We start from the raw sequence: 27,853 nt of genomic DNA, 5'->3' as shown, positions 1-27,853 counted from the left end.
GTGTGAGTAGGTGGTTATAAACTGGTTCCCTTACCTAATGGTTACTGCAGTTTCTAGTACCAGTAACAACTGCCTTCACTTTTTCCTGAAGCAAAACTTGCTGTTTGCTACTGTGCCTGCCTGCAACTTGACCAGTCAAGGACAACTAGCTAATAGTTGCATAGAGGGAGCTGCATTTTAGCACTCGTTATTTACTGTATATGAGCCCTTCAAAATGAACTTAAGATACAACAATTTTTTCTTATTAACAGATATGATTGCATGGCAAAAAAGCCAAAAAGCAATGATTTCTTTTGCAAGTACACTGTCTAAAAACCCCAAACCCATTATGTTGCAAAAATTGTTCAAAATACACATGAAAGCAAAAAAAACAGAGATAAAAAAAATATCACTGGGAGAACAGAATACAAGCTAATAGTTTAAAAGTTCAATAATGCTCTTTTTTTCTAATGAACCCCTTAAGTAGGAAAGACTACCTGTTAGTAGGTTAACTTACAGAGAATTTCACAGGAGGAAGCAAAATTACAGTGTGATTAATGGGCCAGTCCAGTGTTCTGATAATCTGTAAATCCATGCTATTTGCTCTTTTCACTGTGCTAGAATTTGGAGTTAAGAACAAAACTCCCTTTCAGAAAGAAGTTATGTAAAAAACCTGCAGTTAAATGTCATTTTAAACTATAAATATCACTGACTGCAGGCAAGGGAACATCTCCCTTAACTAAAATGAATTTTTTTCCCTACTCAGTAAGGCAACGTGCCCAAGATTTTATCAATGGGATTTTGCAGGTGCATCATTATGCGATCAGATTTTCATGAGCATTCGGTTCTGTCAGCCTCCCAGTTACCTCATGGAAAGCTCTTCAGTGGTCAGCAGCTCTGCAAACCTGGACACCTCTTTGTGTCACCAGGTGTAGTCTAAGGACTGTAAGAGTAGGTCACACTTTAAAATAAAATAAAATAAAATAAAATAAAATAAAATAAAATAAAATAAAATAAAATAAAATAAAACAAATCGTCTTGATCTTTGTATATAAAATAGTCAGCATACTATAAAGAAAAGTTATAGATCCCAGTTGTGCTGATTTAGTAAAAAAAAATCACATCAACTAGCACATTAAACTGCTAGTTCAGTATTTTATTGTCATTCCATCGTTACTTCACACAGCAGCACAGCTGTATCTTGGTTCATCTCTGCCCTCCCCAAATGAGCTGGTTTCTGTGTCAAGATACTTCGAAGATCTGATCAGTTGCTGATAATCTGAGCTGTCAAGAGCAGTCTTTATCATATGCTTGTTGAATAGGTATGGTGGCAAGTATTTAACTTTCACTCTTTTCAGGAGTTCTTAAGGGTTCAGTGCCCCCATGGAGGTAGGCGAAGTCCAGAACAAAGCTCTGCTATGAAAACTTAAGAAACTCAGGCAGTAAATACGTAGTCTTTCTGCAATAGCTTCTCTCAAAATAGGTTTAGACATTTGTTTTCTACCATAACATACACACTTAAATTGACTTTAAGGGCTTATACAAGAGTCTGTTTTTATACACACAGTATGTATGCTCCTCTAAATACTGTGAATAATTTTTAAGTCTGAGATAAAACTGTGACCAAGAAATCACTAAACCATATGGGCCCAGTACTCATCAATAAATATCTGAACACATATAAATCAGTCTTTTGTATTTTAAAGTGTCAAGAAAACAACTATGAAAAAGAATCAGGTCATATAACCTGGATACTTCTAATGCTTTTTAAATAAAGTTCTCCCAAGTTCTCTCCAAAACAACATTGAGGCTAAAACACACCCCAGTGCCATGCACCTCTTCACTTTTACTGGTGTCTCGTATAGTCCTGTAAGAATTAGCCCTAAAAGGCAACAGATGTTTGTACTGGCAAAACTTGGCCATAAATGCTTCAGTGTTATTTATTAATTGCTGGTTTCTAGCTGCCATACTTCAGCATTAATTATCATTTGTCTCTTCTGCATATCGCAGCCTCAGACATTTTGTGCACTAAAGAATCTCAATGAAATTAAACAAAAACCAAGTAATGAGCTGAAAAAACCCACTTTTTCTCACTTTTCTCACTTTATTTCATTTGACACATAGTGTCGATACAGACTGCAACAGCAGTTGAAATACACTTTCTAATTTTAGCCTTACAAATATGAATTATTATGTAATGTTCAGCAGGGCTATGCTGGCTTTCCTGATAAAACTTGCCTCAAAATCTCTCTTGCCTTGGAAAAATACAAGTAAACAAAGCTCTGGATGAACTTCCAGTGAGGCTGATTCCCTCTCAGTACAGGCTGTTTCAAAAAGATGGACCTGACTTCAAAGCAAAGTGATTTCAAATTTGTCCATCTTTTTGAAACACCCGGCATCTTAAGGCAGCAAGCAGCCCAAGCAAGGAAGCCTGAGGCTATGGCTGATCTTACGTGAGTTATGGAAAATCTCCCTGTCAGTTTTAAACCTTATTTTAACTGATTCCTCCATGATAGCAGATCAGAGATGTCGCAGAGTGGAGCTACTTGTTACCAGGGACAGTAATTAACTCATGGTTAGGTAAGAAAGAACACCATTTTGTAAGCAAGAATTCTACCAGAACTTAATTCACAAGCAAAAAAAAAAAAATGTTATTTCTCCTAACACCAGTTTTAACCCAGGCTTCAGAATATTTCAGTTGTAGCCAGTCCACCGTTTGGTTTTTTTTTTTTGGCCTGTTGCAATGATACCACCTTAAAATGCAAAAAAAAGAGAACAGTATGCAGCAACACTGTTCCACAGTAAGTCACCTCAGCTACACTCAAGTGGGTTAATCAGGACTGAGCTATGAATTTAAAATGTGTTTTTCATGATTTTCTCACCTTAGACGGATTGTCAATAAGAAATAGATCTGACTGAATCTTGTTAGCTTGACATTTCAGGAAAATGCTGCTTATAAAGCAAGCTGAAATGCTTTATTAGGACAAATCCTGCTCAGTGCCGCTACTGGCAACACAGAAGCTTTCTACTGTATCCTTCATTCAGGAAAAACACAGCCTTCTCTCATTATCAGCCAAGGGACAGCACAGTGAATAGTAATTGGCTGATTTTCAAGCACAAACTAAATCCTACCTGTTTCGAGCCAGCCAGTCAGCAAGCCCTGCTGCCTGCACATCACTATATGTGAAAATTGGCTTTCAGAAAATGAAATTTTCGAAGTGCTTTCAAGTCCCATTAGCTTTCAACGAGGCTTAAATTACTAAGTGACTGCGGTGCATGGAGAAATTTTATCTATAGCTCCCATGAGACTGACCAGCGCTTTGGCTGGCTTTCTGTACCACCTCCTCGTGTATTTAGAGGAGTCAGCACTAGACCTTTCACAGGATGAAGGAAAGGAGATTGACCTGTAAATTCTCCCTCTCTTTCTAAATGTAAAAAGAACATAAAAACATTTGGCCTGTAACATGCCGTTTACAACGTACAGCAGTGATAAGCCACAATCCTTTTATGAAATATATATAAGTGTCTCGGAGCTAGCTAAAATAATAAAAATCCTCCATTCTAAATTCCCAGCTTAATACAGAGATGCTTAAAAATTATATCCTTTGAGTAATGACTAAACTGATTATTTAAAAGCATTTTTTAATTTAAAATTGCTCATTTCAGAAAACTAGACAATCATCAGTTTGAAAATATACACGTACACATCAACTATTGGCTAGAGCTGGATCATTTCTCTTGCCGGCATTTTCTCTGATCTTATTCTGCAGTGACTCTGTGGGTAGTCAGAAAGTTTTATGGGGATGTGGTATTTAATCTCTGAAATATCATATGGCATTTTCTTTTCTTTATTGATATAGATCTAACTGGGCTGGAACAGCACACATTTCTATGCATTATTTTGTCTGCGTTATGGTACCATCTAGAAATCCCAGTCTGGGACTGGAGCTCCACTGTAGCGGGAACTGCATCACATATTAAATGCCCATAAATAAACAAAAGGTGTTCATGCCCCTCACAGTCACAATCCAAAAATACCTTGAGAGACAACAGGATGCAAGGCAGGGTTCAAATGAACTGAACTGGTTTGGTATAATACACAGCAGCCACAATATGCCAGCTCCCTAGGCATTTCTGAATCATCTTACCTGTCCCTGCTCCACATTAGTATTTCCACCATGTTCAGAAACAAGCCATTGCTGCACCTCAATGTATTTTGAAGTCTGAGACCAGACTTTATTTGTGCACTCTTGGCAGGTGCTATTTAAGACATTTTTATAACACTACAGCTAATGCTACCAGCTAACTTTCCATCTAATAAAGTGTTACACACTTATCGATTGACATTTCTCCACGGCTAAATTTTCAATACTAGCTCAGTTTGTTCTGTATCAACAAAATAAAATGAAAATGTCATATGATTTCCCAAAGAATAAATAGCACATTCCCATAACACATTTTGACTACTCACAGAAGTACCACAGTCTGGGAACAGAGGAACTGGCAGCAACAGTCCAGATTTATCCAGTTAGCCTGAGATTAGGTGAAGCTGAATGCAATAAAAACTGTGTACATAGTACTAGTGACCATGTATGTGTCACCATGCCATTCAAGAAAGCTGCTTTTTCTGTTCTTAATGGCAGGAAATTAAAAAACCCAACAAAATAACGTAGTTGTAGTTTAATGTAGTTCATCCAGTATAATTGAAGAACAATTCCTTTCATGTAATTTGTTTGCCACACAGCAGGGATGTTAAATGGTCTGTTCCTCTCATTAACATTTTGTCAGGCTGGATAAATCCAGTATCTTTCAAATTTCATGTTACACGTAGCATTCCTGGGGGTTAGGGATTCTCTAGTGAGGGTTATGTGGGATACCTGAATAAGGTCAGAATCTTGGATCTTTACCTCACGCAGCTTTTAAGAGAGCACTGCTAGCCAATGGCCTACAGGGAGTTTCAGTTTTCTCTGCTATGAAACAGGAATATTTTGAATACCTAGAATTTTAAGTCGTGGCCTTGGTGTATTTTCCAGTGGAGTGTACTGGCTATAGAGAAATACAGTTGGTCTCACTCACCCATGGGCTTTCTTTCTCTCTATGCCCTACAGACATTTAATTGTTTAATTACAGTCAAGCATGCCAGGAGAATGATCAGGGACTCATCTGGGAAACTGAGATACAAGCCCAAATTGATTCAGATCAAATAGCACCATGAGGTCACAGTTCTGACTGAAGGATTATTCCAGAAGCCTTGAGCTCACGGTTTGATCCTGAACTGCCTTTGTGAAAGCAGTCCAACAGAAAGTTTCCCTTTAGCTGAATCAATGTTTTCCAGTAAGGAATGTGCTTTAGTTCCTGATTCGTGCATTCTTCTCAATAAGGGTGATTTGCATCATGGAAATATGAATACCTATTAATCACTCATTCTAAATAGCCCATCTGAGCTTGGGAAGACTAACAAATATGGAATTTATTTTGTAAAAAACATGCTGCCTGTAACATTTCCAACTCAAAAATCTTAGGTAATTGACTTGTTGGACTGGGTTCTTCATATCAACTTGTAATGCAGAATCAATTTTGATGACAGATGAGAAGTTTAAGATCGTTTTATCCCCTTCAGTAGAAGGTTCCTTAGGGAACGGACAAAAGAACCTAATTAGTCTTTCCCATTTCTACTTTCTATTTTCATGTTGAGTCAATCATAAGCATCAGGATGTAATAAAATCATCACTATTCTCTAGCTCGAAAATACGAGTTCATTTTGGCTACTTGTTTCTTGTATTTTTCCCCGAGGACCTTATTGTGAAGGAATGTTGCTCATGCCTCTGAGTAAGATATTCAGATGCTGCATTTTTTAAACTTGTGCTGGGAGCTTAAGTGCATTAACACAAACACTTTACCCAGATGAACAAACAAGATAATTTAGTCAATATTAAAGCAAAAGTAAAAATGCTAGCAAAAGCAAATTTGTCATAATTTAGGTATCTCATGGATGAGATGTATCACTCACAATATAGTTTTCTATTTAAGGCTGCGGAACTTGGGTACATTCATTTCCTTCTCACTCATAGAAACAGAATCAAACAAATATTAGTCAGATCAAAATACATGCGAAGATCATTAACAAACATGTATTGGATATTTTTCCTTTTAAGATAATTATGGTAAAAATTAAATCTGCATGACAACAAATTCTCTCAGCACTATTATTTAATGTTATTTTTGGGACCATATTGGTTATTTTCAGCAATTCAAGTAGGAAAGGGCAATGCTAACATTTTAATTCTATTTTTTATTATATCTTATGGACACTGTGGTATTTGATGTACGCTGTAAACAAGGAAAGCCATTCTAACATGTGGAGTGTATTTGCATTTAATACAGACACAGAAACATGAGCATGCTTGCAACAGAATGAGATTTAGCAGCAGCAGAGGGAATGTCTGCAAAGTCTACATCTGAATATGCAACTGCACGGAAGAATACAGATGGATGGGGAAAGAAATTAATCCGATAAGCTTGTATCTTATTTTTTTCCAAAAGCCGTGCTTCAAAATCACCCAGACTGTCATATGCATTGGTGGCCATATAAATACAGAGATTTCAGTTGCCACCAAAGGATACAGAATAAAGATGACAGGTTTCAAAGATTCAGATATGGAGACAAGACAAAAATGAGCTGCCTTATTTGTTTCTTGATACATTTGTTTTTTTCTGTTCGTAAATTTGCTACACTTTTTTTTTTCCGCCTTTCCCTCAGCAAACGAGAAGACGAAAAGCGTTCTTACACCTGCTGCCAAACTTCCTCCAGGCTGCTGAAGACCAGCTGGAAAATAAACTTCAGAGAATAAAAGATGCTTTGGCTACGTGATTTTCCTGACAAACTGCACTTCTCTGCTCCTTCTGCTTTAGCATTAGGCGTCACTGATTGACAAGCATGTTAACAGTACTCTGTCAAGTGTGCAAGGTACCTTCCCCATCAAGTCCAATTTACAGCTGATTCTTTATCAAGGATAGAAATCCTATCATCAAACATCAGCTTTTCATAATTCACACTCCCCAAAAATACAATGTGAGGTGCATTTGTAAGGCTGATGTTGTATACATCTTCCTGGCACAGAAAACGGATTCAGGTGCATAATCTAGGTAATTAGGAGTCTGAGAAGCAAATACACTAATACGTGACCTCCATAATGCTATTTTTGGAAAGTGTGTTTGGTTCATAAGGACAGTTTGCTCAGCTCTTGAGTTTCAGGAAGATCATAATTTCCTTGTTTGCAGGACTTATTTTATAGTCACATGTTTTAAAAGAGAACAAATATATACTTTTCATACAATCTTCTATTTTCTATAATACAATCTTGAATAATTTATTTTTGCCTGATTGACTTCTTTATCTACTTAATTACTGTAGTATCTCATTTCTCTTACTTCTTAATTCTGATATGTAAAGTGTGTTGTAGTTATTCTAGACTGACTTTGCAACAGAGAAATCAAACCAATATCTTGTCTTTGTGACACAGATCTATACATCCTCTGAAGACCTTTATGTCTGCTCTCCTCCTGCTCAGTCTTTGCGAGGGAGAGAATAGGATTGCTCTTTCTTCCCCTGTGGCCTCGACATAGGTCTACAGAAAAATCATCAGCTTCTCAAACTGTTGTTTCACAAGTCACATGAACAAGCAAGTGAAAGAACAGCCTGCATTGAATGAGGGAATTTATATGCTACAAATAAATATTAAATCATTACTCAGTATTGTTTCTAGAGCTTGTCTGTACTTTCAAAGAATTTCCAAAGGTTTACGAAAGGTGGGCATGTATTTTTTGCAAAAGGTAGCCACACATACGTGAAGAGTATAAGTGGCTCTACCTTGTAATGGACATATCAGCAGTTCTAACACAGTGATCACTAAAATCTCCTATCATAAACATAGAGGCAGAGGGAAACTCTCATATTTTCATGTGCCGTAATGTGGCAACCTTCGAAAAGGATTGACTTCGATAGTTACCAGGTTTTACTACACACTGTCTCTTTTTGTCCCCAACACTAGTAAAAGTACCAACTTCTTAAAAGATGCTCAAATGCCGCAATTGTTGTCATCAGCCTTCGGTGGGAAATGGTAGTAAGAGAGCTCTGGTGAATCTGTCATATGGCTTCACAATATAACCTGGAGATACCACTTCCATATCCAAAGTGTCTATTACTTCTGTATGTATTTGGGTGTAGTGAAAAAAAGAACTTCGCCATTTGTCTCCACTATTGCAAAACAGGTGAAGGACAAGTTTCAGAAAGCCTCACCTATTCAATGTAGTGCTTAGGAATAGGTTGATCTTTCACTGAAGACAGATAGCTTCAATCACCTTTTAACATTTTGATGATCAAGAAATAAAGAACAGCATCAAACACAGTTGAATCTTGAAGATTAATACAGGGGTATAGAATTCAATCACTTCAAATACATATCAGGAAATCAGACTGAATACCCTACATCCTGCAAAAATGACAGCATTTATAAAGCTGAAAAATTGTGTAGCACAATCTTGCGTCACTGTTTTTCAGTTCCCCTGAAGTAATTTCAAATGTTAATTTTCATGTGGAGGCTAAAACCATGGCAGCAAAAGTTTCTTTGTAAAGATATGTGTGGAGCTTCCACACTGCTGTAGTTCTGACAACTTTCTGCAACATAAAACCAAAAAATATTCCAAGGAAGTTAACAATATTATTATTCAAAGCAATATTTCTGCTTCAGATGCCTCAAAGGGAACTTTCAGTTTGAAAGAAAATGTATTTTTGTTTTTGAAAGCCCTTATTAAAATGTTCGCACAACATATACAGTTGTGTGCAGAAGAAAGACACATTTTGCAGAAAAGAGAAGGAATATGAAAGGGGTTATTACTGTGGCAGGTTTATGCTATTGTAGTGAAGACTGTAAACATTTCCACTGTAAATATTTATTTTCAGAAGTTTATAAATCATACCTAAAAAACTTCTCCTGACTGAAACTTGACTTGATGTCTGTCTCCATAATCAGCAATACAAAAAGTGAAACAGTTTAGCATCTGCTTTACAATTGGATATAGACAAAAAAAAGAGGCTGAAATGCTACACTAGGCTATTATATTGAGAACTGCTTTATTTTCAAGAGTAACTTTTTACAGTCATTATGAAGTTCTCTGAAGTAGTTCCACATAATATCTGATGTCCGGTTCCTCTGCAAGCTGCAGCAAGCAGAGACAATTTGACCCTTGAGGAGTATTCAAAAGTCAGAGAAGCACAAATGAATGTACTTCATCTATAAAGACATGCAGCTTGCATGTGAGTATCTGCTGTTTCACACATGATTGATCTGCTCGAAAATCAGCCCTGGTGGAAATGGCAATGAGCGATGCTGTAGAACTATACTAACATTTGTTTGTCACTCATAATTTACAGTTGCTGGTGCAGTGGTGGAGGAAGCATTACAAAACCTTTGATAGAGACTTGCTAAAAGAAGCTAGGTCAGCTCAGTTAACTATGTGAACTTTAGGGAACACAGAAAAAGTAAATACAAAGAAAGATTAACTTTTCCTGCTTAGTAATCAGGGTGAGACATGCAAGATCAGCAACAGTCATCCAACAATAAGTTGAGAGTTCTGGTCGGCAACAGGTTGATCATGAGTCAACCATGTGCCCTTGTGGCCAAGAAGGCAAATGGTATCCTGGGGTGCATTAAGAAGAGTGTGACCAGCAGGTTGAGGGAGGTTCTCCTCCCACTCTACTCTGCCCTGGGGAGGCCACACCCTGAGTACTGCGTCCAGTTCTGGGCTCCCCAGTTTAAGAAGGACAAGGAATTACTGGAGGGAGTCCAGCGGTGGGCTACGAAGATCATTAGGGGCCTAGAGAACCTTTCTTATGAAGAGAGACTGAGAGAGCTGGGTCTGTTCCGCCTAGAGAAGAGAAGGCTGAGAGGGGATCTCATAAATGTTTATGAATATCTCAAGGGTGGATGTCAAGAGGATGGGACCAGACTCCTTTCAGTGGTGCCCAGTGACAGAATGAGGGGCAATGGACACAGACTGAAGCACAGGAGGTTCAATCTGAATATGAGGGGAAACTTCTTTACTTTGAGGTTGCCAGAGCCCTGGAACAGGCTGCCTAGAGAGGTTGTGGAGTCTCCTCCTCTGGAGACATTCAAAACCTGCCTGGACACATTTCTGTGCGATCTGCTCTGGGTGAACCTGCTTTAGCAGGTGAGTTGGACTAGATGATCTCCAGAAGTCCCTTCCAACCCCAACTATTCTGTGATTCTGTAATAAGAACATCGAGCAGTATGTGTGAGAATAAGTACCATACAGATATTCAACCTAATGGTCTCACAAAAGGACCTGGTTAAAATCATTGAGTACCTAACTGCTGGAAAAGAAAAGCCAGTTGCCAGTAAATTGAACAGTTCATACAAGAGCTTGATCTTCTGCTATAAAAGAATTTTAAGTAATTATACCTATGGGAACAAGGGATATATAAAACAAAGTCACAAGTTTCAAATTGCACCAGCTTGCTGGTTCTGCATGACCCAATACGCCGGCTTGTGATGAGGGATTCTTTTTAATCACGGTGACTCAGGTGCGGATCCCATCTGTTGATGCCAATTACAGCAGATCACCAAAAGTCTTTATTAGCTGTAAATTTAGTCTACCACTCACATTATACTTATCACATAAAGGAAAAATGATGTTAATTTTAAAATCGAAGTTGCACACACTGAAAGTATTGGTCTTAAAATGGAATTAAAACCTTTTCTGATTATTAGTTGAGAAAGCCTTCATTAGGTAAGACTCTAAAAAAATTTTTCTCCCTGTAATTCAAATTAACAGCAGGATGCTATGAATGCCAAAGTGGAAAAATACCAGTCTGTATGTCAAACTCTGGTTAGTATGGAAGACACTAACACTTTAATAAACAGGTGATTATGCAACTCCCAGCTCTGTTAAAAGCAGATTGGTAGTCTATTACAAACTGATTAAATTTGCCACTTTTTCACTTCAAACAATTATATTTGCTCATTAACACTTGATATCTTGAATGCAGCTTAAGAAGAACATAGGAAAATTAAATATCAATCATTCTAGCTCCTCAGAGATTTAAAACTGACTCATGTAATGATATTTTCCTTCAAAGAACAATAGGCATGTGCACCTGTGAAAGTTGTGGTGGAGGAGAAAAGGGAGAATGGGAAAAGTTATTTTAAGACTGATGTAAAGTAGACATCAAGGGAATTAAACATGCAGCTTAACTGTTTTGCTGCACTAATATGTTTATACATATCTATATGAAAATGTGTTCTAAAACAGAGCATGAACATCGTTGGCTATACTGCAAGCTGTGGCTCTTGACAGGCTTCCTAATAAGGATGACACACAGAGGAATAGTCTGAAATGGGAACCAAGTGTTTCTCCTTTCATAGTTAACACAGAGCCTTAAAGGAATTTTAGAGATTATTCCCAGTTCATTTATCACTTTTGCCAAAGACAGAGATTGCATCTTACTGGAAGTGTTTCTATTGTGCCAAGGCTTTGTCAGGAAGCAGGATACTGGAGAATAACACTAACTAGCCTTTACACAGCTGCTTCGATCAGGACATTGCAGAGAACTATAAAAAGCAGATGAGTATTTTTGATCCTATTCCGCAGATGGGAAAGCTGAGACAGAGGAAGGAAAAGAAACTTTCTCATGATTCTTCATCAGGCCAGGGATAGAGCCAGAGAGAACAGAGAAACCTCTTGAGGTCACTGCTCTTCATTCCTCCAAAATGGAGATACAAATCTGTTTCCCAACTGGCCTTAAAAAATAAGTTGTTAAAGACGTAATCTATCTAAAACCTCGCAGCCAGATTATTTTTAACTTGCTTTAAATCATATTCCCATTTTAAAATGAATATTGTATTCTACAGAGTCAGTTTCTCACTCCTCGCACTGTGGGAGGGGTTAGGCATCCCTGTGTGTACTTAGCTGTACCTACCTGCCCCAAAGAATAACAGCTGAAACTGTCATATATCCCTTCCACTTTGGAAGAAGACTTGTTTCTAATCCTCTTATTCTCCTTCTTGACTAGGTATTACACTTCTTGACATCGTATCAGGAAAAAAGTGTGGCAATGAAACAGTTGGGACTTGCTGGTGGATCTGGTACATAGACTTTCAGTACATTATTAATACATTATTACATGCTTGGCTTTAAAAGCTGAAAGCACAAAAACCTCAAGCTTGGTATTTGCTATTAAAGTATCACGGTGAGTGCTAAAGCCACATTTAAATGTCTTTAGACAGGGAACTTTTAGGTTTGTCAGGAAACTGTCTGGGAGATCTTTTGGTGAACCTCCTGAAAACAACTGTATTACAAACTGCAAGTAAAATGCCAACTGTGTAGATTTTCATTTTAGGATTCAATTAAAGGTAAAAAACAATGGCATCATCAGCTACAGGTTAAATAAAACAATTCATTTGTTCTCAGAAGAGGAGGGTGTAATAGCCCAAAGGGAATTAAACAAATTCTTGCACTTTTCTCCTAATTTTCCTATCTGGTTCACCTGTAGAAAGCCCGTGGACTGAAGGATGTTGTGGGTGGGTAACAGAAGCAGAAGAAGCAGCACATTTAAATGGTTCATATTCTACGACCCAAGGGAATGGCAGGAAGATGTCCCGGGGGGGTTTAGGTTGGACATCAGGAAAAGGTTCTTCACCCAGAGGGTGGTGGAGCACTGGAACAGGCTCCCCAGGGAGGTAGTCATGGTTCCAGGTCTGACAGTTCAAGAAGCAATTGGACAACACCCTCATACACATGGTGTGAACTGTGGGGTTGTCATATACAGGAACAGGAGCTGGACTCGATAATCCTTGTGGGTCCCTTCCAACTCAGGACATTCTATGATAAAATCACAAATTCTAATTCTGGTATAAAAGTGTAATATTGACAGTACTGAGGCAGTTCCAGAAATGAGATCTCCATCCTGCCTCACTGTCATCTGACACAAAGTAGCACCTCATTCGGAGTGTTGACAGGTGAAGTACAGAAAAGCTGAGATACGAAACCTACCCCTGGTAGAGTCGGGTACTAGAGGCTGCAGACTCTGGGTTACTTTGGGGGCAACTGAAACCACAGCAAAACTTACTTGAAATGGCCAACTTTTTCTCTGCTTTGATAACAAAGTCATTAAAAAGTATGTATGACCTCTAAACACAACACATGGTAAGATTATTCTGAGCATATTATTCTCAGTACTCCAGCTGGCTCTCTTAAAAGGTTGGGCATGTGTATGTGGGTGTAGCTCAGCTTCTCAAGATCCACAGGCAAATCCAAGAAGCTCTGTCACAGAATACTTATTACAAAGAAGATTCCCTCTGAGCAGTGGAGTAGCAACCACATTTTCACATCTAAGCTATCTAAGCATAGGCAGGAGACTGGCATATTGCTCAGTATTATGCTCAAGCGGTCACAGAAGACTCATCTTTCCCACCCATTCCATCTCTGAACTTGAGTACAGAACTAAAAAAGAGCCGCACCAGAATGGGCTTGAAGACAAGTACAATGGGCTTGAAGACAAGTACTTTGAAGACAAGTACAAATTGAAAATTCATTTGTATATTGACAACGGAATAGGTTCTTGTTCACAGGTAAGCTTTTAAAAGACGGCCTGTAAAATTCTCTCTAGATCCTTTTAGAGAATCCCTCTGCAAAAGTAATGAGTTTTTGGGTCCTCTACTAGAACTTGCCAATGAAAGTGTTTTGCAGTTTAAGGACCTGAAGCCTAGCTAGCATTGAATAATAAGAGAACATACATTTTCAGGACACTGTTGTGTCTCTGAAAAGTTTACTGAGCATTTCTACCATGACTTATTACTTTTTTCATGAGTAACAACATGTTGAGTAACTTCTGCTGAAAAAGAAGTGTTTTGCTTTTCTACCCAAATCTTGTCTGAACATAAAGGTAAAAGACTGCTTACTTGGCATATCTGAAACCTAGATAATAACAATTCAATTTGCTCACTTTTACCTAAGTGATTAAGCCTACTCTGTCCTGGAAACTGACTGTGGCAAAAACGCATATTAGAGAGTATAAACTGTAATCCAAGTATGAAAACTTCTTAGCTTCACATAACCAAAAAGAAAGGGTGATAAACTTACCTTGTGTAGCAATGTAGTGATTTGGTCTGTGATAGCCCTGAAATAAATTGGAAAAAAAAAAAAAAATTAAAGGAATACGCACCTGTTAGAGCAGTATTTGGTAAAAATCACAACAATAAATGTAACACATTAGATGCGAAGTTCTTTCCAGTGGGGGAAGGGCAAGGGAGAAGCAGAACAAGAAACAAATGTTTGCTGCAAGATACTTAAGTTGCAGCCTTGTACATTAGGGGAGAGAAGTAATACATTCTTTTAGTCCCTTGTTGGCTCTGCTGAAAATGAACAGCATGAAATCCTCTCTAGCACTTGCACCTAATGGCATCAGATGCTCAGGGAGGCTGAGATCTACCTCCAAGCTATTGCTATTGAGTGCAAAGCCTGCCCCTTTTTTAACAGCTAAAGAATGCTAGATTTGCATTCAGCCTGGGGAAGGGTGGGGGGGATGTTCACTCTGTCTGGTGTGATTTATTTCTGAATAGCAAAAAGAAGAGTAAATTCTTTCAGTAAATGGTTTGGTATGAACACACTCATTCCCTTCTAAATAGGAAGAACCTAAAACAATTCTATGTTTCTCTAATGACAAGAGTAACTTAATCACAAGCTAGCCGTGCAGTGAAGAATACACTGTGGATTCTTTGCAACATGGAATAGGTTGCAAACAGGGAATGATACCATTTTTATAGTACTTGAGTTTCTGATGTGATGGGAGTGTCACCAAAGGTTTACATCATGCACTAGCTTGTTGGTAAATTAAGTTGTACCAGTGATCATCTTTTAATAATGGTTATGATGTGTTGTCAGTCATGAACAGGAAGAACTTAAAACTTCAGCTTGCATGCTGTTGCAATTTCTTTGTAAAAGAGCAACAGGCATGGCAGTGATGCCAGGTGGGAACAACTCAAACCAACCAATACCTTGAATATTACAGAACAAATAACATGAATTAGATAATTGTTTCCTTTGCATGCCATTGAAGCAAAATATGGAAGTATATGAACTGAGTAGTGTTCAGATAGCTACAAAGTTGATTTTTTCCACTATGTGTTATCTAATATCCCTAGTGGCTTGGATCTAAGAATTCAGTTTCCCAGCGAAAAAACACATGGGAAAAAATACAGCATAACCATTGCCCCTCTCTCTTTTATCCAAGAAAATTTCACAGTGTCTGTAACAGTGCCTTTCCCTTATTAATATGTTTATTCTGACAACCTGACAACTGTACTAATAACTACATGCAAGAGTAAAAGTGCAGCTGCTTTTGTAGCAGAAGAACATGCATTTCTAATGGAAACCTGGCTAGCAAGCTTATAAACAAATAATGCTGTGTTTTGTGGCAAAGTGTCTTTGGAAGACGTCTGTAGTCCTCCAAGCTTTGCAATTTGCTGAGGATGAGGGAGAGAATTTTTTGGTTCTCACTCACTGTTTCTTTTAAGGCTACATTCTATCCATCCTCTTGTACTTCCACAAGCAAAAAAAAAAAGGTTGCTATGCAGCTATCTTACCAGCATTTTAAATGAGACTGTATGGTCCAAATCCTTATTCCTCACATCTTTTAATATTTAGAGTGAGATCCAAATCTGAGACAAGAACATACTAATAGCCTAAAATGACACAGCATTCCTCAATGTCGGAGAAGGTGTGAAAGTGAATTCAAATCTAGGTCCCCAATCTAGGTCTCTTTGCTTTGATGACCGATTACTCCCTTCAGAGTTTAGTGAGATATCTAAGTAAATATAGTTCCCTATGTGCTTTTACCTCTGGATGATTGTGCTATTCTTTCAAACAACAAGGGATGGAGCATAAATCTGAGCTTAATTTAATGGTTCTTCAACATGTTAATACACATCAATAGAAGAAGATTTCTTCAGAAAGTTACAACTTCAGACTTCAGATTGTTACAACTGAAGTACTTGCTTTTCTTGTATAGCTCTAGTTCCCCCATACTCCAAGAAAAACATCTGTTACGTTTCTATTTCATACCGGTAATTAAATTTGAACTGCAAACTGTGACGCTATTTTTCATAGATGCCACTGCTGAGCAAGAAATCTTTAGCAGACACAGTTTCTTATGAAGCAACACTTGTTTTACTTAGCCTGACATCTAGCACTCCATGTAAACAATAAAAATATTATCTTTGCTATCCATAGATTTCTGGCTTTAGATAGTATTGACTTTGTAATGATTTTCAATTCTACTTTTCATTCTTTCAACCAAAAACACCTTGTCTCTTAAAGAATTTATTCTAATGTAAAACATTAAGTTAACACGATGCAGAATGAACAAAGAAGCCACCTTCAATAATTAAACAGCCTACATATTTAATGAAATGTCTTGCTTGCATTAGAAGTACTGGTTAACAGCTGCAGAATATACTTTGAAGGCGACTTAAAAGTGCAGAGATGACAAGAGATTGCAAATCTCTGCATTAGGCATTACAGAGTTTTGTCACATTAATATGCAAACAGCTTTCTTTTCAATGTGGAATGATGCCAAGCTGTTGACAGAAAGTGAAAATAACATTTTGTTAGCCCATATAAGCACCAGCAGGCAAAGTAGCCATACAGCGTTGCTGGCAAGGTTTCAGTCTAGTGGCAGTTGGAGGAAATGACTCCTTTCATTTGCTTATTGACAAAACCTTTGAGGCTTTTTTTTTCCCTCCAGTGTACACCTAGCTTCCAAAGATAGTACTTTCCAAGTATGTTTAGCAGCTGATACTAGCTGTGATATCTATTACAAATTAAATTATGAATAATGTGAAAATAATAAGGGCTGCCTCTTTGACTGAACACAATGTTAAGTTTGTCGACTACATCAGTATACGCACATCAATGTAATTTCCATTGATGTAATCGGAACTTGTTTCTCCTTCAATAGGCTGCAGTCTCACTCGAGAATGATCATCTGAAACGGGAACAAAGGAGAGAAAAAAAAGTAATTAAAGACACATTCAGTAACAAAGCCTTCATCAAAATAATACTTTCAAGTCAAACTAAAGCCTCAGTATTTGCAAGTTCATGCTTGTTTTGTTGTTCACAAAAACATTGTATCTACATTTAATCATCATATCAGTGTCATTCATAAGGCTTTCCAAATCCCCTCTGATTTTCAGCCTGTCTTAAATATTTCTAATATGATATCCATTGCAAATATGGTTTTTTTGCCTTGCCCTCCTTCCCCCCCGCTTTGTCAATAAAATAAATAAAATAACGCTCTCAGAGGTTTAGTCATTTGGAAATGCTTCTGCCAGTACTCAAAATAAGCTGAAGTAATTCTACAAGACATACTGCCATCTCACAGTTCCTGAAGGAAACTCATTATGTTTTCAGTAAGGGAGAAAGCAAAATAATGACAAAATCCAAGCAGTGAAATAATGGCTTTGTCACTGAATTTTGCTTCACTGTGGCCATCTATATCTATCCAGGAATATGCAAAAACTTCTCTGTTTTCCAAATTCCAATCCATCATGGCATGAGTTTGTTTCTTGTCAGCTGCCTCATTTTCTTCACGACACCACCACAGTGATTGAGAAGCTTAGAGGCTAGATATCCCCTCAAAAAAGAATAGTCCATATACTGGCAGAGCTGCTTCTTCTTTGAATCTTCATATACTCCTCTTGATTCTCTTGGTTCAAAAGCAAGAAAACACAATGTCTTTTCCAGAATGCTGCACAAGTTGTTGATAAAATAATTGGAGGGTACGATCTCAAGCATAGAGAGGTGGTAAATAGCCACTTTACTGCTGCTTTGTTAACAAGTTACTCTTGCTAATTAGATACCTGTGTATTATTGTTTTTTAATGCTGCTTGCTAGTTGAGTTCCCATTATTTGCAGCTGATGACAAACCTTCAAGACTGTCATTATTTGTTGTAAATTTAAATAGCATTAGAACACTTGCTACTTGCCACCCATGCTCTGGATATCTTTTTCTTTCAACTTTAAAAATCCTAAAAGATAACAAATGAAAAAACATGAAAAGGCTAAAAACCCCAACTTCATCATAAGCAGCATAATATTGCCCACACTATGGAGGAGGAAGGAGAGGGCAGGTGGTTCTTAAAATAACATTGTTTTAGAATTACAAGTCAAGATATTTTCAAATGGCTGAGTAGGAAAGGAATAGGCAAATTCTTTATTTCATCCTCTTTTATGCTCCAAGTCTCAGGGACTAGAGATCTCAAAGCCCCACTTGCCTCCCTGGGATTCTCCTGGGAGAGAGAAAGGGCACAGCTGTAAACCAAATACAGTAAATCAGAATGAATAAAAATTCCAGCTCTAGGTTCCACACAACCCTTGTTTTGCTATTTTTTTGTGATAATTTCACCCAACAGCCTTCAAGAATGATGTTTTCCAAACATGTTGGAAGAGGTCAACCTTTTCAGCCTCTATATTCGCTTTTCCAAGACTAAAAATCTACAGAGATGCTACTGTCCATCCCATAACCCTATCGAGCTATCCTTATCCAAGCGCTGTGCTATGTTCTGCTTAATTAAGTTATTTATCAGTTTCTTCAGAACAGAGGTTCAGCTCATAGGCCCTTAGTTCTAAAGTTCATCTTACTTAAGAAAGATACTACTACTACTACTAGGTTCTAACCTCCAGACATGGTTGCTGCTTTTACAGTTTTGGGACCTGATCCAACTTCTGCTGAAGTCAGCCGACTCCAGAAGTCAAGCATGCTTGGACTTATGGTATGTCTTCATCCACGTCTTCATGATTTCCTGCATCAGTGACTTAAAAGCATTCGCACCAGGACAACTCAGGCTAGTAAAGAACTACACTTTTATATTTCTTGAATTACGTAGGGCAGGATTCAGTTGTCTAAGCATAAGCATCTCATGCCACTTTACATACCCCGAGATATACTGCCTAGCTTTCAGCTGCCACTATGGAATAGCAGAAGTGTCTCATGTGTACTGTGTTGCATTTGCTCGTCCTGCACAGGTGTCCTAGGTCACCTGAAATGGCACTACATGTTTATGTTTAGGGAAGTGAATCCTGGCTTTGACAACTTGCACACCAATGAGTTCCATATTGCACAACGCAAATTTAAATTTCCCACCAAGAAACATCTCAAAATTGTAACTTCCTGTTATTTCTTTTAGACTGATTATTCAATTGAATAATATGCAGTGGTATCTTTTATTTACCTTTCGTGTTACTTTGTTATTTTCTTTATTTACTGCAGTCTTTCTTTGCAATATTTCTTGCTTCAGATTGTGCAGAACTAAATAAGTTATCTCATAACTGTACCTTCATATTATTTTTTGCCTTTTTTTTTTCTCACTTATATCCTTTCTAGTACTGATAAGTTCTAGTTCAGCTAAGTTTCTGGGAATTCTGGAGGTAATGGACTGTTTGATACCCATTTATTTGCAGTAGAGCTGAAGTGACGCCCTTTTATATTGCTTTGAAAATTCTCGTTAACTCCTTACTGCATGGCAACACTTCTTAATTCAAAAAAATTCTTTAGTCAACAAAAAAGAAATGTCACACTGTGCCTATGCCTGCGCTTATGTCAAGTAGATTTAAGCCTAAGAGGTACATAAGCCATATATTCTTCCAACATGCATGTTGATTCTTAAATAGTCTCTAGGTTAACTGTCTAGATTTTTAGGGTATTTTTTTCCTTCATACTTGAGCTGCTTTTGACAATTTTTGTATCTCTAAAATACTCTCTTTTTCAGCTCATTGTTATTTTGATACCCCTCTATTAGGAGATCAAACTTAACTTTGCACTGATCACTTAAGCTTTCAAAATGAGTTACGTTAGAATCCATCTGCCTTTGTAGAAAATGTTAACAGATAATGAATATTAGCATTTTATTCTTGCTCCCCTCACGTTACCTACAACATGTATACGCCAGCCTGCAGACTGCAATCTCTAACACGTCTCTCCAGTGACCCCTTCCTGGGTTGTGCCTTGCTGACTCTTTGCAAATCAAGCCTTTTATAAATGTCTCACCTGACATCTTTAGCTGCTTTTAAAAGCTGTGATCAATATTATCTTCTCATTTAGTCAATATTGAGTTAGGTAAAAATAAATACAGGACCCCTGCCATTCCAAAATTACCTCAAGATCTCTCCTGAGAAAAAAACCCAATATATTTTACCAAAATCCATGCATAACCCTACAAAATTATGGCAGAAACAGAATTCTTCTGACGTAAGAAAATATTCATTTAACAGATTCATGCCAGTTTTAGTTCCTAAATAGAAAACATGAAGCTTTTTGTGTTCAGTAAAGAAGGAGCGCATTTTCTGTGGGTGACTGGACTGTGATCAGGTTCAGGGTGTTGATACAGTGGCTCACAAGTTATAGCCAGCCTCATACAGTGAATAGGGCATGCTTGTTGCCAATTAAATGCGCATCACTTGGGTAATGTAAAACATGTTACCATTTTGACAGGCTCCTGCAATGCTAGCTGCTTGGTGCTATTGTTTTAGTTCCCTCAGAGAACAATAAATGACTGTGAGCAATAATGTAACAGTAGTATCTTGGGGAAAATTTAAATAAAGAGGATAAATGGATGGAAAGAAATACATTAAATGCTTTAAAGAAAAAAATATACATTTAATTATCATCATGTATCAATAGTCAGTGGCATCTGAACCATCATATTTTTAAGTCTTTAAACATAGCATAAAAGGGCAATTTAGTAAAATGCTTTTCAGCTAAAGCAGATTCTTCATACAACTATCTGAGACAAATTTTCAAAAATCAACCACTAAAATTGTACTCACAAGCCATCATTTATCCAGCAGAAAAATACACAAAATAATTAAACTGTTAACTACCCCATTTGCATACATGTATTTAACGGACAACAAACTGTGGGCAGTTCCGGCCTCTCTTTTGAGATACTCCCTTTAACTACAATGGATTTTAATTTTAACTTGTGTTATCTGTGTTTTCACAGCCACATAAATAGGAAGTAAATAGGCCACATAAATAGGAAGTGTTTTTGAGAACACCTCCATCCAGCTCTTTCCCTTTGCTAAATACTGAGGACATTAAAAATAAATGGAGATATAAATGATCTGAGTTACATTTGCCCTCTCAGGAAGCCTTCAGTATCACTTGTAATTGCCATTGATTTGTGTATCTAAGATCCTTTACTTGTTTTCCCTTGGCTACTCATCACTTCATTGCCTCAGACATATAGCACTAGCAGTGTTCTGTCTTCTTCAACCAAAGGGTGTCAAAGTATAAGACGATGCCTAACATGCCATTTAAGAGGGGACTGACAACACTAAACCCTGACTAAAAGCAAAGATCTATTGTCATAGGCTTGGATTGGAAACAAAATTTCACAAAGGAAGGATAAACAAAAAACATTTTAGTATTCTTATTTATTCCTTCAGTATTTTTACTTAAATGACAATAGGCATGTAATGCATGGCTACAACCTCACAAAACAAGTTTGTTACACATTAAAGATTGCTTTGAGGGAAAGAAGCAAACCCACATCTAGCTAACTTACCTTATTTTGCATATGCTGTATCCCACCATGATATTCCTATTTCCCTAACAGATTTCACTTCCTTTTTCTGTAAGTAGCACAGTACGCATCCAAAATACGCAGCAGTACTACCATATCCATTCAAAATGATGTGGCAGATAGATAGCATCTCTTACCTAACTTGCCTCCCTCTCCACAAACATTTGCCAGGGGTTCTTCTCCTGCTGCAGCAAGTGACAGACCTGCTTTCTCTTTGTAAGACTCTTTCAGCCCAGCTGGGCCACAGTGATATAAGAGCCTAATCACAGCACCTACTGCAGGTCACTAAGTTATGAGTTGGTCTCTTGAGACTTGTTATGCAAGCACTGCAGACAGAACCTCCTGAGGTGGTGATTCAGAAGCATTCAGATGGGCTCTGTTTCTGAATAATTTCTTCAAAAGAGCTGTCATTCTCTCTGTGAAGTCCCTGTGGTTCATCGATGAGGAAAACTAGATAGATCTTTGCCTGGACAAGCACCTAGACTAGGTGTTGAAGTTACGCAGTGCAAATGTGCATTACGTACTCCTTCTATAGATCCTCCACATGTTCAGACAATCAGCACTGTTTATTCTTCTATGCTGTCCCATGTACCTAGGGTTCTATGTGATTTCTGAACTCCAGCAGCATCATTAACTGATCCCTCCTTAAAGTCCACTGTTACACCACTGTGTCAATAATAATATAATTTTACCAAGCTTAATATATTTTCTGCCCCCCTGTTCATGTGCAGCATCTCTCGCCACAGCTTTTTGCAGTCTCATAATGCCAGATTTAGGGGTCATTCACCAAAGCAAGCTATCATCTCCTCAAGTTCTTTGATTAATAGTAAATCTCATCTTCATCAAGCTCGGCATTTTTAAGTAAAACACAAAGATTCTGCTTTCTTCCTTAAAGCCTGTCCAGCATTAAGAAGTCAGGATAGCTGTCACTGTTATTGAGGAATGCTTAACACAGCAGTATTGTCCACTCTTACAATATCCACAACCCAGTGTACCCAATATCAAGGTACTGATGCGATCATGTGTACTCTTTCACTAAGGTGCCAGCAGCAGTTTGGGAGCTGTTAGAGCCAAGTATTGGTTAAAGGTGTCATTCTCCATTAGGCAGACATTGATCAGAGGGTGGAAGGTTTACAGAAGGCTAGTTGAGAAAATGCATTAAATCTGACAGTTTTCGCAAAAAAAAAAGTAACATCTTCCCTCACTTTTATCTTCCTAATTAGAGAAGAGGAATAGAAGTCTGATATGAGCATGAGGCTGGTTGGTCATTCTTATCCTGTTCTGAAGGCAAGTTAACACGGTGCACAATTATGTTGTCAACACTTACATGCAATGATATTCCCATATCTATTTTTCATTCTGTTCTCATCTTTCTTAGCTGAGTCCCACGGTGCAGACTGTCCTTCAAAGAAACTCTAAAAAAGGAAAGAAAGTGACATTAAGAAAAGCATGCAGAAACAGTTACCTTATGGATAAACCAAGGAGAAAGGCAAACAGTACTTGCAGGTATTGTTGTTAGAAGTGTCATTTAACTGGTTCTTTTATTGAGCAAAAATGTGTCTCCTGTGTAAATGGTATTTCTGTATAGCTCCAGATGCTATCTAAAATTTCACATGAGATTATTTGTGTAATAGTAAGAAGAATTATTTCACATGAAGTGCTATTAAACCTTTAAAAAGCTGCATGCTTGCAACACTAAGAGTCCTTCATTTGTGCTATCCAGACTCTCCGCATATTTCTCATACACACACATGAAGTTGAAGGCACTTCAGCATCGGTGTTGGAGTTGCTTCAGGATAAGCGCAGAATTACACACTGTGCTAACACGTTTCAGTTACTTCTTGGCAGATGACCTCATGGATCTAAACATATATATGCATTTAAAAAAATTCGGATTCAACTAGCATGTATGCGTCTCTCTTTTAAAAAAACACACTTTATGATACCACCAAGATGATTATTTTGTCAGAGAATAAAAATAATGTGATTTTGTGAAAGACATAATCTAGTAATCACCCAGCTTCTGTGCTGTAGTTAATAGATTTAAGGTAAATAAGAAAGTTGAAGGTGCTAAAATATATATTTTTACATTAATAAAACACACAAGCTGCCAAAAGTGCAACAAACAAGTTGTTATGTCCTATCTGTCTTGTGCATTCTGTGGTCTAAAAGAGCATTTGCATAATTTCTTAATTTATACACTGTATCTGTAAGTCATTTAATGTAGATGCATTTTATAATTTCTTATTCAAATATTAATCTTGTGTTAAAAATATTTAGTTGCCAAACAAACCAGTGGAATTCTATCAGGACGATGGCTGGTCTTAACTCATGTTTTTATCTTTTTACTACAATGATCAGTAGATTAAATCTTGATTCAAGAGGGACATGAAGGTACATGATTTACTTTTCTAGTAAGAGAAGCCAAAAAATGGCTGAGTTCCAAACTAAACAGGGAAAACCTTGGGAAGTTTGTATCTCTCAGAAGACCTCAACACATTTTGAGTGGTTTAAACTAGGTAATGCTAATTAAACGGACTACCATTAGTGTCCTTTGCCCTCATACTTGAAATGTATTTTGTTCAAATTCCAGTGATTACCATCAGTAAAGAGCACAAAAGTCAAAATAAGCCCCTGATCTCTTCCTGAAGTCAATAGCACACAGGGGCATTTAGAGTCTAAAATTACCAAGTTCACTAGAGTGCTGGTTTCCAAGTTATGATATGGCAGTTCCTGGGAATACATGGATTACTTCTAAAAAGTTTGTAAATAATAGCCTAAGAACAATAGAAGCCCTGTCAAAAAGTTTCAATTTGTTTGTCCTTCATCTATCCACACTTCCTTATAAAATTTTTAAATGTTTGCAAATTGAAATTATTCGAACCCACTAATATAAATAAGTTTCACCTTAATCATAGCATAGCATCATTTGGTACAGCTCTGAGAAATGCAGATTCCTGCCAGGATAGAGAAGTGGAACCCTGTAAATCCTAAGATGACTTACAGCTTTGTGGCTGTTTGCCAAAAAGGCACCAATCGTTATCTGATTATACATTTGCCAACGGCATCTAAAGCAAGCAAGCCCTCCCACTCCAGAGCACTCTCAACTCAGGAAAATAGTTTTGTGATAAACCAGATTGAACTGCATACGGAATTGCTCTCCGTGGGCAAAGACCTATGTCTCAATTTCTTGCAAAATTCATGCTTACTCTCAGACAGCACTGGATGATGAACAATTAAACATAGTTAAAGGCAAAATAGAGATGAAAATGTTCGGCAACAAGGCTCCAAAGGCAACACCCTGCCCACCCCCCCCCAATACTAATCATTAATTTGATCTAAAATTGGACCTGATTTCTTCCTCAGGATTTTGGGCTCCTCTATTTTTCTTACAGTCCTTCTTCTAGAGACTAGTTCACAGAATTGATCCATAAGACATTATGCAGAAAGTGGTTTTAGGTTTAATTCGCTAAGCATTACATGTGCTGTTACAGAGAAAGAGTCCTACTGATACAGCTTCCAAGTTGACATCTTGAAATATGGAAGACTCAAATATACTTCTAGGGACTTCTCACTTCTTCCTGTCCCACTAAAGAACTTTTACAAAATTGCTTTAAAGCGATTGATTAATATAAATCTCTGGAGATGACTGGGAAAGATTTGCACAGTATTGGATTCAGGGAAGATATATAAAAGGCATTGTACTGGTTTGGCCAGCTTGTCTGCTTATCAGCTGCTAATGTACGGGTTCAATATCTCCTACCTGTTTGGAACTTCTGAAAACAATGATAAGCTTAATGAGCCTTGCAGAAAAAATATCTCCTAATAATATATCTGTAATATAAATAATTCCGTTCTTTAGAATATATATATATCAAACCTCACAGAACAACAAAAACCAGGAGACAGAATTACATTTCCAGCTACTGCATATTGACTTCACCTTCTTTATTAGAAATGTATTATAGAAAAAGAACTCCCTATATGCATTTTTCTTTGGGTTTTTATCAATAAATTAGTGAATGAAATAAAAACTATCACACAGGGAAAATAGATGTAATTTATCTAGATCCATTTTTCTTTTTTTTAATTCATTTTGGGATACACACAGGTATTTCAGGGAGAAGTGTACAGAAAAAATAATTTGAAGGAAGAGGTATTACCGTGCAAAAGCATAAAAAGAAACAGTTATTGTAAAAGACAGCTGGAGTGTCATTTCCTAAATTCCCCATGTGCTGCCATTACACAAACCACAACAGAACGATAATCCACGATGACTTAGAAGGAGAAATCCCATTTGTCCCACAAATAAAGAACAGAGCAGATACCTCATAACAGATGATCTGCCAAGATCTTTCCTTACTCGGGAGAAATATTTGTTTCATTACAGAAATTTTTTTAATGTCTTTCCTGTCATATCACTCTCCAGGGAGGCTGCTGCACAGCAGCCCACACATTATCTTAGTGGCTATTCATTCTAATTCATCCTTAAAAGTTCCTTAAAAATGTGGGCTATTAGGAAGAAATATGCCCCCAAACAGCTTCATTCCACCAAATGTCTGGCAAGAAACCGAAAATTAGTATAGGACATTTCTCAAATAATTTAATTATTTCTTTAACTCAAATCTACCCAGCCCCCACGATCTACTTGAAAAATCACAGATTCATAAAATCATTTTGGTTGGAAAAGACCCTTAAGGTCACCTAGTCCAACTGTAAACCTCACACTGCCAAGTCCAACACTAAACCATGTCCCTAAGCACCACATCTACATGTCTTTTAAATACCAAAATGAAACACTTCTCAAAACAGCTGTTTATACAGCAGACAGTTCTGTATGCAATGTCAACCATCACTCTGTTATTAGAAAATATTTCAATAATCAGGATAAAACAGTTTCTGAAAAAAACCTGAATTATACAGAACGTCTGCATATACAACATGAGAACTCGTCAATGATGCAGCAGCAGGATCATTTCAGGATGAATGTGAAGCTTTTGCTTGCTTTAACTCAATGCTGCAGCGGTTTCCATTAAAAATTAAATATTTGCCAAGGGCTAATTCAGTGTGACCCTCAGTCTAGAAAATAACTGCAATATCTCAAATGAGAGGGGGAGATAATCATTGCAAATACAGATTTTTAAAATTATTCCCTTTCCTCATTTAAAATTCATAAGACCAGAGAATATTGGAAGAGATCTATATGAAAGTACAGTTTGAAGAGGCTGTAATGTGGAGAATAGGTTAAGATCTTCAGGATACAATTTGCAGCTCTGTTGATTGTCATTTTTGGCAACACAATTTTGATCCTAGATTTTAATGCTTCCAATTAAGGACAGTAAAAATAATGCATCTTTCTAAGCACTTTAAGATCTAAAAATGCAAAGTGTTGAGTGGTATTACTATTTTTATTATTAATCCAAAGCTAAGCAGCAACTTTTTAAAAAAATACTTCATAGTTGCTAGGTGATGACAGCGCAGTCTCTTACGATATCATTTACAAAATGCAAGCAAAGAAATAAGAAGTTAAGGGCATCATAAATCTTGCTCTTCCTACTTAATAAGCAAGAATATTATTCACAGGCACAAAGAAACGCATATTCCACTGTGTAAAATCTTAAGCTGATCTGTGGATTTGTTTTTAAATGTATGACTCTTTCTGATGTCTGATTTCCCTGACTGACCCTAAGTTTCTCCACTGGTAACTTCCATTTTTCCATTGCTATTTCTGCATAACCAGATTAAGATATACTTTAGTAAAATGAGTAATTTGACCTATTCAGTTATAGATGCCTCTGGATTTGTTTTTAAGCTTCATGTAGAGACTTACATACTGTGTCTACTTTAGGCCAAACCAGACAACTAACAGTGGTCCTAATGGAGGTCCTTGTCTAAGCTCAATTAGCTATAGGAGAAACATACATTTCTACCATAGGTCCTCTGTGTTGCAGCTAAATTAGATGCCTAAAGTGCCCTGAATTGGATAATGAAGATACATCACTAGTTTTACCTAAGTGTATCACCCTTTAATATTGCTGTGTCCACTTTATATGTGGAGATTACAGATGGAAAAAAATGCATCCGTTAGATACTAGTGTCACGTTAGACGCTTCTTTGTATTTACTCTAGTAAATACACATTTTATTTTAAGCAAGTCCTTAAATGTTTGGAGGACATTCAGGATAATTTAATGAACAGCGCAAGATTTATGAGTA

The 27,853-nt window shown here is 37.3% G+C and overlaps 1 protein-coding gene across 8 annotated transcripts in view; it reads right to left on the bottom strand.

The window, feature by feature from the left end:
* The window catches only part of PTPRM (protein tyrosine phosphatase receptor type M), a 470,229-nt gene that overhangs the window by 38,524 nt on the left and 403,852 nt on the right, over positions 1-27,853 (bottom strand). For all 8 annotated transcript variants that reach the window (XM_082045023.1, XM_082045024.1, XM_082045028.1 and 5 more), the window contains 3 exons: positions 22,966-23,053; positions 16,965-17,041; positions 14,140-14,176 (listed from right to left, as the gene is read on the bottom strand). In XM_082045023.1, coding sequence (XP_081901149.1) covers positions 14,140-14,176; positions 16,965-17,041; positions 22,966-23,053 — 202 coding nt within the window. The remainder of the gene's footprint in view (positions 1-14,139; positions 14,177-16,964; positions 17,042-22,965; positions 23,054-27,853) is intronic.

Source organism: Streptopelia decaocto (genome assembly GCF_964273445.1).
Source record: "Streptopelia decaocto genome assembly, chromosome: 2".
Classification (NCBI taxonomy): Eukaryota; Metazoa; Chordata; class Aves; order Columbiformes; family Columbidae; genus Streptopelia; species Streptopelia decaocto.
The sequence above is the reverse complement of the archived record's forward strand: the minus strand, read 5'-3'. Positions and strand labels throughout refer to the sequence as shown.